At 41.5% G+C, this 14,690-nt stretch overlaps 1 protein-coding gene across 1 annotated transcript in view; it reads left to right on the top strand.

Moving 5' to 3' along the window:
• The window catches only part of PLPPR1 (phospholipid phosphatase related 1), a 119,741-nt gene that overhangs the window by 101,308 nt on the left and 3,743 nt on the right, over positions 1-14,690 (top strand). The window contains exons 5-6 of the mRNA XM_041469395.1: positions 8,006-8,256; positions 13,829-14,005. Of these exons, the coding sequence (XP_041325329.1) occupies positions 8,006-8,256; positions 13,829-14,005 (428 nt within the window). The remainder of the gene's footprint in view (positions 1-8,005; positions 8,257-13,828; positions 14,006-14,690) is intronic.

Raw genomic sequence — 14,690 nt, 5'->3', positions numbered from 1 at the left:
TCATGCGTGGGATGGGATGTCTGGCTGATGGCATGGGCCAGTGGCTCCTCAGTGGCCAAGAGGGGCTTTGCCATCGCTGCACTGCCCTCCTTGTGCGCTCTCAGAAGTGAAGCACCCTCACGCACTGCCTCTCACAGAGAGAGAGCTGAGGCCAGATTCATAGTCTGACCACAAGCAGTGGGGGGAGAAAAGCTGAAAGTATCTGGGATGCTTCTTCCCCGTCACTGCTTAATTTCTGAGCTTAACCTGGAATGAAAATGTCTGCTGTGGCTGTGGCAGGTGTTATGTTGCTTCCATGGAGCACATCCCTGGCTGCAAGCAGGGATACTTCCTCAGAGCCCAGAGTTGAAGGTGCTAGCATATATGTCATCAGCAAATGTATGCTGCAAAGGAGGAAGAACCATGGTTTTCCTTCTCCTTCAGCTCTCTCTGTGCCTCCTGCTTTATGCATGGAAGGTAGGGAGTGAAATGTACCTTCTGCCACCATGGAGGTGGAAGCAAATCACGTGTGTTTTGTTACTTGGGCCTGGTCTGTGTGCTGCTGTGGGGAACAGAAAGACACAGAAATGTAAAAATAAAACACCCTTGAACTTCACATAACCTCTGGGATATATTGATGGACAGCAAATTGCCATTAAGAGAGAAGCAGGGTACCAGTGTCCACTGGGCCACTCAGGGCTTTTTGACTGTTCCAGCACATTTGGCATGTTGCAAAGTCCCAATCAAGCACTCTTGCCTGCGGGGTCAACATTAGAGTCCTTAGATCATGGAGGCTAAGTTCTTACTCAGTATGTTTTCTTATTGTTAGCTTTATTCTTAAGCGTGCTGTTGTTTCTCTTCTGAAGGAAGAGAAGGGGATAGCAATGATACAGTGGACTCTTAGAGAGTAGTAGGACATAAACCTTGCCAGGGAAATGAATCTTGGCTTAGCAGCTGTGTTTGTTTTCCTGAGAAAAATGAAGATAATATTATTAGAAAAGGCTTGAAGTCTTTGCCTTATCTTAAACTACACTGTGTGCTTGTGTTCTTCTGAAACCTTTTCCGTGACTCTGCAGTGAAATGAGATAAATAGAATTTGTTGGATGAAATAATTTATGAAAGGAACTGAAGGTAACTGCATGTTTTTCATTTTGCATTTCACCTGTCCTTTGAAAACATGGCATGGACTGAGCAGCTGTACTCTGTGCCTGGATGGGAAGTTAGCTCCATACTTAGCCCACTCCAAAATGAAGCTTCCCGGGTGCTTGGCTGTGCAAAGACAACTAGGTTGCTTGTACATAGATTTCTCTGTGTGTGCCTTCTCCTGATAAACTTTAGGGCCAAAAGTTACACAGCCGATTAACTAAGTTCTCTTGCAAGTAAGTTCTCTTCCTTAGGAAGCAGTCTGGCTTGTTGCAAAAAAAGTTTGCTGCCAATTTATTTTTGGTACCCAGAGGTTTGAGCAAGTCTTAATAAATACTTGCAAAAAGCAGTTACTTAACTCCTCAGAAAATTGCCTTGTAAGGCATTACAGTTTATATTATTCAAAAGGACAAGAAAAATCCTACAATGTGTCTAGTTCTCATGTGTCAGGAAAAATGAACATTGCTGTCTGACCTTGCAAGGCACATAATGGAGAATTTGAGAGTTGCCGGGCCCAAATTTTAGGAGTGCAAAGAGGCTTTTTCTCTACCCTCTCCTATCTCTGTAATGGAAGTTGCTGGGAAGAGATGGGATTTTAAGAATAGTAGCCTAAATGTGCTTTCCACAAAACAAGCAGAAAGCTGTAGATACTTCACTGAATGTTCATTTATATTTTGCAAGGAAAGAGATGCAAAAAGGGAAACTTTAAGCCATCTTTTGGGCCTCTAAAATATAAAGACTCTTGTAATGCAATCTCCATTGGATCTTCTCGTTGCTGGATTTGAGCTTTTCTGCTCTTACTTTTCCTTCATGTATACAGAACTAAGGACTTTTTTGCACTTTGAAAGCAGAGCAAAACAAAAAACCTACAGCTTTTCTGGAATGCTAACAAAGCCCCATGTTTCTTCTCTGGTTTTTTCCTATCTTGTTTACTGTGCTCTCTTTGATTCCCTCCTTGTTTTCCTCAAGGTCTCAGCACACGCCTGTTTCTAAGAGCCTCCCCTCCTGAGTTAGTTGAGACTCTGAAGCTCTGAATGTTGAGCTTTTTATTAAATCTTTCCCTGATTCTTTGTCTACGTGAAGCAGAGCCACAATTCTTCTTCCTTCCTGGCCCAGACACGATTCCTTCATGCTGATTGACATTTGCTTTTGTGGCAAAAGACTGCCTCTCACCCTTCTGCAGTGTATATCAAGTCCTGTATCACAGCCTAGATTGGTGAAACCTGCTAGGTACCCTGTATTTAGAAAAACACTTTCTTTATCAGTGAAAAAAAGCTTGCTTAGCTTGGAAACATCAGACTTTGATGTATGCTTCAATTTTTTTCATCTTCCTCTTTATCTTTTACAGCTGCTTTCACAGACTTTTTTTTTAAGGTTTTGAGGTCAAACTAGTGGTGTGCAATTCTTCAGAATGGTTTTTTCCTAATATATTGCTGCTGCAATGCTTTACTTTAGGCACATACTCTCTCCTCCCTCCTCTCCCCACCCTTCTCAGCAGTCCTGTCATCAATTTTTGATGTCAAAACTTGCTATTTATCTGATGAACCTTTGAGAAACTAATTGATAAGGGTGGCTGTTTCCTGGGTCTCTGCCTCTTCTCCCTGTCTCCCAACTTGAGCATACACAGCCTTTGGTATATTTATTCATTCTGTCTTGTAATTTCACATTCAGCACTTTGTTAAGATTGTTCCACCTTGCATTTGCATCTGTGTTCTACTTAATCCTTTGTATTGCAAATAGAGGTTATAAAATATTTTAGTGAATGGTTTGAGTCAAGGTTTTAGTCTTTTTATGTGCAGCTGCTATCATACTCCCAGGATCAGGGACTCAGACCTCCCTGACCCAGTCTGACAGGGTGAGTATGGTACGTATTGTGTTTCATTATATTAGGTTTCTAATCCATGTGATTAAGTCGTCTACCTGCAAAGCCCTGATAACATGCAAGTAGCCCCTTTCTAGTTCAGATATCTAGAAATTCAGCATGCTTCATCAGCTTGTTAGCAGTGGCTTTTACTTCAGATGCGCATAATTTGCCGTTAACAAATGGTGCAGATCAGCTTCTGTTGACAACTTAATCTAAAGCACGGTGACACTTCACAGTGGGCAGCTAAATAATTAAATTAGGGCTTTATTTCAGCAAATTAAGATTTTAGTTTGGCAAATAAAGGTTTACAAGATTTATACACACATTGGGTTTATTGTAATAGGATAGATATACCCCAGAGCTCTGATGCCAATTCCCTGAGCAGCTGCACAAAACAGCGTAGCTGACCTTATCCTTCTCTCTGCCTTGCTTCTGAAGTTCACCGTGAAACAGTGCATGTTCTGTTATTAACTGTCTGCCTTTCCACAGGGCTCGAGCTTCTGTTTGGGTGTTGCCCCAAACCAAAACTGCTGCAGCAGTTTGAACTACTGTAGATATTATCACTGAAGAATCTCCACAATGAGGAACAGGTCTCTGTGCTGGGAACACATCAGGCCTTATAGTTCTCTTTGATGCCAGGCTCTGAGCTGGCAGCTGCCTCCATGAAAACTGGTGCTTGTGAAAGCAGCGAGGAAGGAAGAGACCCTGTGCATCTGTCAGGAGGAGTCTTGAGCCTCCAGAGGACTTTTGCACTGGGAACTGAATTTCTTCTGGCATGGTCAGTCAGAAGATAGTAGATCCCTGGAGTAGTGAGCTTTGTGGGGTTTCAGTGGAAGATCATAGCCAGTCTTAGAATGAGGTTATGAGCACTCAGAAGCTTGATGCTGAGCCTGTTCCTGATGCCATGGCAACAGGACAGTAAAGTCCCCTGCAATCCCCATCTCTCCTGTTGTAAAATGGATTAATGATACAGGTCTCTTTTTACACATCCTTTAAGATGAAATGAAGGGTGGTTTAGCAGAGTCTTGAGTCACAGGACTATAAGTGTATGGCTTTATTGGATGCACAGAATTCTTACAGCAAAGCATTCAAAAATGGGCTGAGGATCAGCATTCCCATAGAGCCCTGAGTCCTTCCAGGGACACCTTCCAATGAAACTCTAATCTTCCTTAAAAAACAGAGGGGTGGGAAAGGGGTTAGGCAAGTATGAGGGTGCATGTGAAATATGAACACTTTACAAGCAAGTTAGGTTAAGAGTGAGAAATTCAGATAATTGGGACAGAGAGGAGTGCCTAATAAATATTCTTGGTAGAAAACATGATGATGTTACTGAGGAGCTCAGCTTCTGATGTCTCATGAACCCTTCAGTGCATTGTTTCTTTTGTCACTTTATTTAAGGGTTTCCTGATTTTTCCTTAATAAAGCATTCTACTTCCTGATTCTCATTTCAACCCACTGGCTTCTCACTTGTTTCTTCCCAATGTCTTTTCAGCTGCTCCTCTATAAGTTCCAAGGGAGGTTTTGTTGATTTTTGTTGTAGTGGTAATTTGGTCTTTTTTTTTTCAAATCAGTGGCATTTTAAATGCCTCCAATAGTGAGAGTTTCCACAGAGACAACAAGCAGCTGCAGTGGCTGATGTGACATAGATTCAGGGTGGAAGAAGAGAGCTTGAACGTGAATTGCAGGGAGGACAGAGGTGAGGCTCTGAGGCTACAGTGAGTGAGAAGATCTGGATTCTTCTTCAGGGCAGATGCCTCTGTTAGAAAAAGCTATAGAGCTGGAGGTGGCAGCACTGATTAAATGCCACAGAAGGAACTTGATAGGAGATAGAACATGAGAATAGGATGTGAGTCAGAGCCCAGAAGCCACAAGTTCATTTAGGACTTTCTGACAATTATTTAGAGGGATGTGTAAGTGGAGAAATTAAAAATGAAGCATTCAAAATTGAAACTGCTAAATACTTAGACCTTTCAGCCAAGGCAAGTGTTAGTTCAGGTGAGATGACGCAGGAAAGTTAAGCTTCACTTCATCCATCCTCAGCATTTTTTAACAGGACTTTCCTTTTCTTGGACTCTGGAGAAGCTGAGAGAGTAGCAGGGAGTACAGCCTGCCCTCTTATATCTGGTCTAAGCTAGTATCTCTCCCAGTTACATTCTGCTTATTGTTTTGTCTTCTAGGCGCCTTTTTCTGCACCTGAGACACAAGCACAGCTGAGAGTACTCAGTACAATGAGAAGTCAGGAGGCCTTTCCAGACATAGCTTCTGCTTCTTCTTTAAGGCCTCTTTTTGCAGCCAGACTATGTGACATGAGTGGCTGAGGGGAAAGATTGGCTTTATGTAATTGCAATTAACCTTCATCCTTTCTCCTAGTGAGAGCTGTAGGTCTGCTTCCCATGTGGCTTGCACTGTTCCCATCTTTTCTCAGCATGTGCCAAGTTCTGTGCTACAGTTCATCGCCAGGTTTTCTGGCCCAGAGTGAGCACACTGATAAAAAGCACTTGCTGCTGAGCAGGATGACACCACCTCCCATTACACCGGGGTGTCAAAGTCTGGAAGAGTCAGGTCTTCTCTCATTCTTTCTCTCTGACATTATATCACAGACGTGAGCTGCATGACCCTGAAGAGCTGGGGCTAGTTGCTCTTCCCATGAAGACTTTCAGAGCAATTTGTCTGCCTCTAAAAAGCTGGCAATCACATCACTGCATTTTTGTGCTCTGGTCAGTTAGTTTAGCTGCTGAAGGTCATTGAACAAATCCGTTGAACAGATGGATTCCTGAGGTACAGAAACCATCAGGGGACTGTCCAGCACTGCCCAGGCACATTGGCATTACAGCCTTTAAATCAATTACAGCCAATCCTTGCTCCAAGTCTCCAGAGACGTGAGGTGTAATCAGCCTGCAAGGGTCACATCCCTGCCCACCAGACTCATTGCTGCACTTGGCTGTGATTTTCACAGAGCACAGCTTGGCAGAACTGTGAGAGAGGAGCTGCAGCAGACAAAATGCACCACAATCAGAATGTGACAAAGGTTTCAGCCATGGCTTGCTTTGCTCTTCGCCAGATTCCTGCAGGCCTCAGCAGCTGCATTTGGGCCACCACTTTCTGTGCTACCAAATATTAAGAAAATGCAAGTGTTAAAACTTCTTTTCTTAATGGAGAGAAGTACCTTTGCATATATGCACTTCCTAGAGATTGGAATAGTTTTGTGTAGTCCATGACCTTTTCCTGAAATGTCTTGGTTCTTGGCTTGTACGTACACGATAAAGAGCACGAGCCAGACTGCCTGACACTTAAATTTCCTCTAGTTATTGTAAAAGCTGAGTAATAATCCTCGCTGTACTCCCTGTAATTTACACAGCACATCAGAAAGTTGCTATTTAAAGCAAGCTGTGCCAAAAAAAATGAAATTTTGACAGAGTGCTGTGTATAAAACAAGATTCTTCTCTGTCATAACTTCAGCTGTTTCACCAGGCTGAAAAGATAACCTTCTGCCTTTTTCCTTTGAATTTGCTTGTGCACTGACTAATGTAGGTGAGAAGTTCCTGATGGTGTGGAAAACCATGGATTTGAAATATTACCAGAGGGATAAAGGAAATAAAGGAGCAGTCTCTGTGTTCTCCTTTTAAACACACTCAGCAAGATAAATGGGAGGAAAACTGTCATATCATTGAAAAGACAGGGGCCAGTCCTGCAGCCTAAAACCAAAGGAAGCCTCCTTCTTTGGCCACCACCGGCTTTTTAAATTCATGATCACATACCAGTTCATTAATAATAAATAAAAATAAATGTATATGAAGAATAGTAATACCTTCAGCCTCCAGAATCATCTTACTGTGTAACCCTCCTTGCTGACCTTGGGGAAGGATGGTGAGAAAGAACAGCTCTGCAGTCCTGCAGCCCCTCCAGGCTGTTTCCCGAGGGAAGGGCTCTTCCCATCAGTACCCCAGCAAGGGATCTGTGCCACAGTGGCACCAAACCATCTCTCTAATTGGCTGGCACAGGCAAACCCCACTCAACACTTGTACAACAAATCCATTTTAGTTACATTTTATTGTATGTTACTGTCGGTACATGCTGCATTATTTTGAGTCCCTCATATTTTTGGACTTTTTCGCTCAGACTAGAGCAGCCTTTTAATCTGTTTTTTAACTCAGTATAGATAAGCAGTGAAGATGTTACAATCATGGTGCCAGCTCTTAAGATTTTATCACAGCTTTCCTAAGATGATTTCCCTTGAGCTCTGGCTCTTGGTCATATTTAAATACATATCAGTCTCAGATAATTTATAATTTAATGACTTTTGCTTACAGATCTACAGAAGGGAGAAAGCAAAACTGCATGACCCTCAATATCCCTAAATCAGAAGTCAATATTTATTTGTTCTATGTTTTTGTGACACTTTAATCAACCTTAGTGATTAGAAGGGGAAGAGGAGAGCTGATTTAATCTTTCAGAACATTTCAGTTTGGTAATTTTGCAAACCTGCTGTTCTGTACCTTTGGTATGCAGGCATTACATGCATCTGAAAGATGCTCATATGTTCATAACAGCTGTATTGATAACACTCAAGAGGAGTCAGTGAAGGATGTGACAACTGCAGTATTGATCAAGAGATGCTTCACAACCCTGGAAAAGTTCCTGCATTCAAGTGAATACTTCATGTCACAGGCTATGTGCTCCTGGTGACATGAGCTGAATTGCAGCTGTCTTCCAGAGCAAAGCATTGGGTTGCTTCCAAAAGCACATGCCAAATATTGCTAGGTCAGGATTGTAAATTTTCGCCATCAAGGTGGCAAATAGTCAAAATCCAAAAGGTACTTAATCCCAGGTAGTTATATTAGATAAGAGAAGAATCGTGTCTCAGCACTACACTGCTCTTTCAGGCTCAGAGATCCCATTTTTTTGTAACAGATTTGTTATAAGTACATGATAATACTCTCATTATGTCTCTCCCTCTCAGGTATAGTGACATTTTCTAAACATGTTTGAATAATCACTATTTTTAACCTTTCCTCACAGGAGTGTTTGCATTTGGACTTTTTGCCACTGACATCTTTGTAAATGCTGGCCAGGTTGTGACTGGGAACTTGGCTCCCTACTTCCTGACTGTGTGCAAACCCAACTACACTGGAAACAACTGTCGGGCCCATCACCAGTTCATAAACAATGGCAACATCTGCACGGGGGATGTTGAGGTGATTGAAAAGGCCAGGAGATCCTTTCCATCGAAACATGCTGCTTTGAGCATCTACTCAGCTTTATATGCCACGGTGGGTGCCAGTGATGACTGCTGACTTGCATGAGAGGTTTCTGTATTTTCTAGATGGGGCATTTTTCTTACAATGGTTTTTGGAGAAAAAGAGGGTTATTTTGGGGGAAGCTTTTTTCTTTATCAGTGGGGGAAGATCCCCTTCTCTCTCCATTTTATCAGTCCTTGTATAAGCAAATGAAATGCTCACTGATTTTGAGGCACTGCATGTGGAGGCATCACAATCACGTCATAAACTTGTCTTTGCTGCTGATCTTCTAATTCAATTTTCTCTTCTCCCTGCCCCTGTCTTATGCGTATTAAAATGAAGCTGATCCTGAAACAGCTTCTGGGTTGCTACATTTGTTCACGTTCCATGCATTGTTGAACATTTGAAATTTAAATTGTGCCCTTTCAATAGAGGTCTGAACTTAGACTGAATTTTGCTTCCCATGTTTAGGACCTGAACTCACATTGCAATGAGGGTTCTAATAAAAGTCAGTGCCAGAATTTTGTTGTTATCACAGAGAAGTGCACCCCAGCTGACACACTGACAAGGTGACACTGCCATGCAGACAGGAAGGAAATTATGAAGTCTGATGAAACAGATCAACTGCTCCTTTGTGTTCCCTGGCTAAAGTTTCTGTGATTTTTAAAAACTGATCCAAGAATCTTACTACCAAAGTAGAAAATCTTGGTGGTTTTGCAGTAAAGATCCAAGGACTTAACCTGGTTCTGATCTCAAAATGCATTAACCTAGGTCTTTTCTCTCCCTATAGCTTGAGTAGTGTCAGAGTCTGTGTGTTGGTTATAAGTATGCAAGAAAAGCCTTAAAGTTATTAAAGACAGGGTATTTACTGAGTATTTTGCCTGGTGCTCTTGGTAGCAGATAAATGAAGCACCACATTATTACTTCTAAAATTAAGAGTCCACCCACTGCTGTTTCATTATCCATCTGTTTGCACTGAATGTTGTGTGAATAATGATGGAGAAATAAACTGTAACTCCTTTGATCAGGATTGGTTGGGAAATGTTTGGAAAATCTGTAACATTTTGTGCACATTCCTTCTAAACAATGTGCGACCCTATGTGAAATACAGCCCACAATATACTTAACATGGTTGTAACAGCTGTTTGCACCATGATAAACTCTTAGGTGGAAGTTCCAGGATCAGGCTTAGTCTGGGTTCTGTCCTAAGCTGATTACATCCTTTCATGGACTTTCCCTGCCCAGCCTCCTTTGTTTCCTAGGAGGGAAAATTTTCTATAACAGGCTGACTTCTACAGCTGAAGGGTAACACTGTATTTCTTCATTAACCTAAGCAAAGTATTTCTGAGCTCTAGTTTTCCAGGAGTATCTGCTAGGGGCCTGCACTTCTCACACAGGAAGATGTCAGATGGAGCCAGGACATGGAACACTTTCTGAGCCACAAGGTCATGAAAGTTTGCCATTAAAGCATTTCAGCCCACAGTCCAATTTCAGCCCATTTCTCTGCCTGAAGTCACCTTTTAGAACTAAAAATGTGTTTTCTTGTCTTTTCTTTGTTTGTCAGCTGGGAATAACAGGAGCATTACACAAGAAATGCATTGTTCATATCCAGCTTTGCTTAATAACCGTGCTGTGCACAGATTTTTGAGAAGTCTCTTGCTGATTTTGATATGCATAATAATGTGGCCTACTGAACATAAAAAACACAGGTTATTTGCTTAGTAATAGCCGTGTTTTGCATAAAGCTGAAGAACTGAGCCATGGAGCAAGAAAAATAGAACACATACAACATAAGGAGGCTGGAGAATGGAATAAGCAAAGACATGGTTCTCGCTTTATAAAATGTCTTATGAAATCTGGAAGTCTCCCTTCACTGAACCTCAAATATCCTGTGCAGGTGTCTTACTTGTTCATTACTCTGCTACTGAAAACCCTCCCCCTGTGACTGGTTTGGCTTTGTGGGTTTTTGGTGTTTGGTTTTGGTTTTTTTATAATCTGGGATTTATATTTAGTCAACTAGACTTTTCTTTGTCACCTTCTAAAGAAGTTGAGGAAAACCCAAAGCATCACTTCTGTGACCTCTGCAGGTGGAAATTAATTTGTATGCCTGAAGTAGGGGAAAGAGAAAAGGGGTAGCAGCCCTGGCTTCCATACTTATTAAAAAAAAAAAAAAAGAATATCATCTAAAGAAGTTTTATCAGTCTCCCAGAATGATCACAGGAAGAGATGGCAGTCACTGTACCTAGTGCAAGCTGCTGTGAACTCACATGAACTTAAGTTCCTCTTCCAATTAAAAATAAATGGTCAGAAAAAGAGATCACCATTCCTGGTTCCAGCATGAATCCAGCTGATAGGATGTCAGTTCTGGTTTCAACATCAATCCACCTGCATTGGCCCAGCCATTGCCCAGCCAGGCAATCAATCCCCAGAAGTTTGGGGGCACTGCCTGGGCTTGGGAGGATACCTCTTTATGGGCAGGTTTGTTAACCCGAAAGATGTGTTTCTCACTTTCTCTGTAAATTAATAATCGTGTGCAGTCCATTCTTCCAGTCTTTCTGGAAATGTGTGGAAGGCTTCAGGGGTCTTGGGTAGCTTTAATCCCACCCTGTAGTCCATGTCCATTTTCTGTGCTGTGTTGTAGTTGTTTGTCACAGAAAAATGCCCTGTCTCTGGCCCCCCCTTCTCCAGCCAAAACATGGTATTTCTCATTGCCGTGTTAATAACAACAATCCTTGGTTATTACCAACAGTTCTTGTCTGTTTTTTTCCAACAGACCTTTGTTGGCTCTACAGCCATCCATTTATCAGTGTTTGAGACTGATTACCCCCTTATCTTCTGGGAGTCAAGAGCAGAAAAAGATCCTTTGGATCCTTGTTTAATGACCCCAAGAGAGTGGGAATTTTCCATCGTAGCCACAATTTTAGTCAGTAACTTCCTTTGAAGGTTTGTTTAAGAAAAATATGATAACAACCACTTGGGTTGTTATTTAGGCAAGAAAAATAAGTTGCCAAGGCTGTTCATTAAAAAACAGGTGCTTGTTAGACACCTGTTAGATCTTGGGGACAGATAGCGTCTCTGATACGCTCAACATGGGCTTAGTCCAGGTGCTGTTTGTCAAGGCTGAGGCTTAATGAGCATTTCTGAGCTCATAGTGCAGCCACCACAATCCACCCCATGACTAAAGTCAGCTTCTCCAGGTTCTCTGCTCCTAGACATGAATCCTCCAAGTCTTGAAAAAACTGAATAACAGAGGACACTACAGCAAATACCTCCTGCAACCCTGATCAATTCAAGGCCTTGGCACCGTGAACAGCTGCACTGAGCATTGTTGTCAAAGGCTCTGCTTCTCTTTTATTGTAGGAATCTCTATGGAAAAAGAAAGCATTGTTCATAAAACTTCTGGGACACAGATTTTTGTAATACTGGTAGGAAATTTTGAATTTTCCAAGGAAAATAAACTGTCGCAAATCTTCTCTACTGAAGGGACAAGACAGATTTCTTCCACTCTGCCTTTCTCATTATAGATATAACGTGTTCTAAATACATGCATGTAGGTGCATATACATATAAAAATGTATATGTCTATTTTAAACTTGCAGACAAAAAAAGCCTCCCTGTCTATGATTTTGTCTCTATGAAAAAGACGGGAGAGGAATCACATGGGATAAATGCTGCTATCACACACTGCATATTGCTAAATACACTGCTTGAGTCTACTGATAAGATCACAGCAAAAAAGCTGAACAGATAAATTAAATAGTTAAATCATGTGTAGGTTTGGGTTTTTTTTTAATATGTTCTATATGTGTTTTTATAGTCACATCTTTCCTCCTCTCTGGTTTCAACACTTAGAGTTTTGTAAATAAATTTACTCTATGGATGGCATTGTGGGAAATTTTCAAAAACACTTGCTGTATGTAGGAAACCAAATGTTTTGGTTTCACTGAGGTTTTGGTCTCTTGCACAGAGCTCTGAAACCATGCTCTAAATGTGGGTAAACACCATGGGAATCCTAAAAAAATATATTGGCTTTTGGGCCTGGACAATAGAGATCAAGCTGCAGTGATTGGGAAGTCTGATCAGAATGGAGAAGCTCTCCCAGTTATTTCTGAACATAGAGTGTGACTTAGGGACGAACTCGAGCCCACCTTCTGGGAAAACAGTTTGTCGTGTTTAAAACCTTCCTCACAAGTGTTTAACAGATTTCCTTCAGCAATCTGTTCACATCGTGGATTACCTTCCTTGCTAAAAATGTTCTTTTTACTACAAGTTTGCATTTTATTGCCGAGACGTGTGAAACTCCAATTACAGATGCTTCCCATCTGTGACAAAGAGAGCCCTCCCATGTGGGTGACCCAAAGATCCAGCTTCATCACATACCTGTAAGGACACAAGCATGTGTGGGTTGTTCTCTGCAGCTGTGGTTCACAGCTGTCACAGCAGGACTGCATTCTTACTTTAAAGAGGTGATGGGTTTTCCTTCGGACACTGCAAACAGCAGTGGTGCTTCAGTGGGGAAGAGGAAAGCAATCTGGCTTCCTATTGCTCGATTGAATTGAGTAGGAGTGCATAGGGTGAAAGGGTGGGTGGTAATTATTCACGCAGTGGCAATGATTTGATTTTTTTCCTATTGTTTCCAAAGAACCTTAATGTGGATTTTGGTGATAGGCGCAGCTCATCCTGCCAGCCAGGACTGGGGCAAGATTGCCGCCTAGTGCTCACTGTTAGCTGTCATAAAGCATCTGCTGCAGTCAGGTTCAGGTGTGAAAAACAAAGCAAGCAGCAACATCTCAAATTATCAAAGTTTGTAAATCACGTGGGCTTACATACTTGTTGTCTGAAAAGGATTTTAATGAATTGCTTTGCCATAAGGCTCAGTTTGCTTCATCTTTGTTATTTTGTGGCTCTGGCACTAATGAGAGGCTGCTAACTGTGAGCCACGTGTTTTTACTCTCTGTCAGAATGTACTAAAAAATTTCCCAGTAAACTCCAAGAATCATGTGGGATTCATTAAAAAATGTTTTGAGAACAGTGAAACTTCATGTGAAACCCAAAATCAACGTTGTTTTGAAAGAAACCTCTCTCACACTGTTTCCTTTCATCTTGCAGGGGAAATGGTTGGAATGGTTTCTCTCAGTGTTTTCTGTTCCTTAAACATAAAACCATCTAGGATACTGGAGCAGTTAGTTCATACAGATTGTAAGCACTCCATCTTCTGCACATTACAGTTTCTGCAGGAGTAAAAGGATGAACTCCTACATCCCTTTGCAAAATCTAATCGTGTGCATTCAGAGTGCAGGTTTGCCACCATATGAACTGCTATTTGCACAAAATCAGTAAAGCTGAGCCTGTGCATAACTGCTCAGAAAAGATCCAGTATGTAAATGCAGGCGGATATTTCCCATAAGTTAACAGTATTTGGTTTGTACTCCTAAACTTGTTCTATGAATTACCTGAAACCTCTTCCTCCATTTCCCAGTGCCTTTTTATTTTTTTAATGAATCAGGGGGGTTGTCACATCTTTGCTGATTTAGGATTTGTTCAGGTGGGAAAGATATGTTTCTGGTGGAAACCCTTTTTATTTTTGGTTTGCCCTTTCTTACAGATGTACATCACAAGTACAATTAAAACAAAGAGTAGCAGGCTAGCCAAGCCCGTGCTGTGTCTGGGAACCCTGTGTGCTGCCTTCCTCACTGGGCTAAATCGAGTGTCTGAGTATCGAAACCACTGTTCGGATGTGATCGCAGGCTTCATCCTGGGGAGTGCTGTAGCCTTGTTTCTGGTAAGTGCATCATTCTTTCTGCATTCCCTTTAAATATACCGCAGTTTTTTTCCCTTTAAAAAAACCCCCGTAAAAAAAAAAAAAAAAAAAAAAAAAAAAAAAGAAATTGTAATCACTTGTAGCCTGCAAGATCTAATTATAGCCCCATCTAATTAAAAGTTTTATCAAAGAATCCTAATATGAGATCAGGAACATACTAATTGGTAAGTCTAATTTGGTAGCATTTGTACATTTTCTATATTTCAATTATTTTAATTACTCTCCATGTTCTTACTTGATCTGTCCTGGAAAATGCTGCAAAAGGTGGTGTAGATTTCAATATCAAAAGGAGGGTGTGTTTGACACTCCTTCTCTGTGTTGCAAAACTCATCTGTGTGGCTTGTATTTGTCAAAAATGTGAGGTACAGGGTGTTCTCTGGGGCTCTGAGATGTGATCCTGGTTCTCCATTTTGTTTCAGACCTTACAAGTGCAACAGAAGGGAAGGTCAGGATAAATTCCCTTGGAGATAAAACTACCTCCCTTTGCAGCTTTTAGAGAAAGCTGAAATCGTTTCCCTCTCACAAACATTCTAAAATACATGAAAGGCCTTCCCACTGAATCTAAGAAGAGAAACTCTCCAGACTCTGAGTGTAACTGGCTCTCCTGTGTGGTTTAAATGTTTTGTTTGGTGAGAGGTGTCTTGCT

This window comes from Pyrgilauda ruficollis, unplaced genomic scaffold, assembly GCF_017590135.1.
Source record: "Pyrgilauda ruficollis isolate IOZ18807 unplaced genomic scaffold, ASM1759013v1 scaffold231, whole genome shotgun sequence".
NCBI lineage: Eukaryota > Metazoa > Chordata > Aves > Passeriformes > Passeridae > Pyrgilauda > Pyrgilauda ruficollis.
This window is presented reverse-complemented; position numbering and strand designations above follow the sequence as displayed.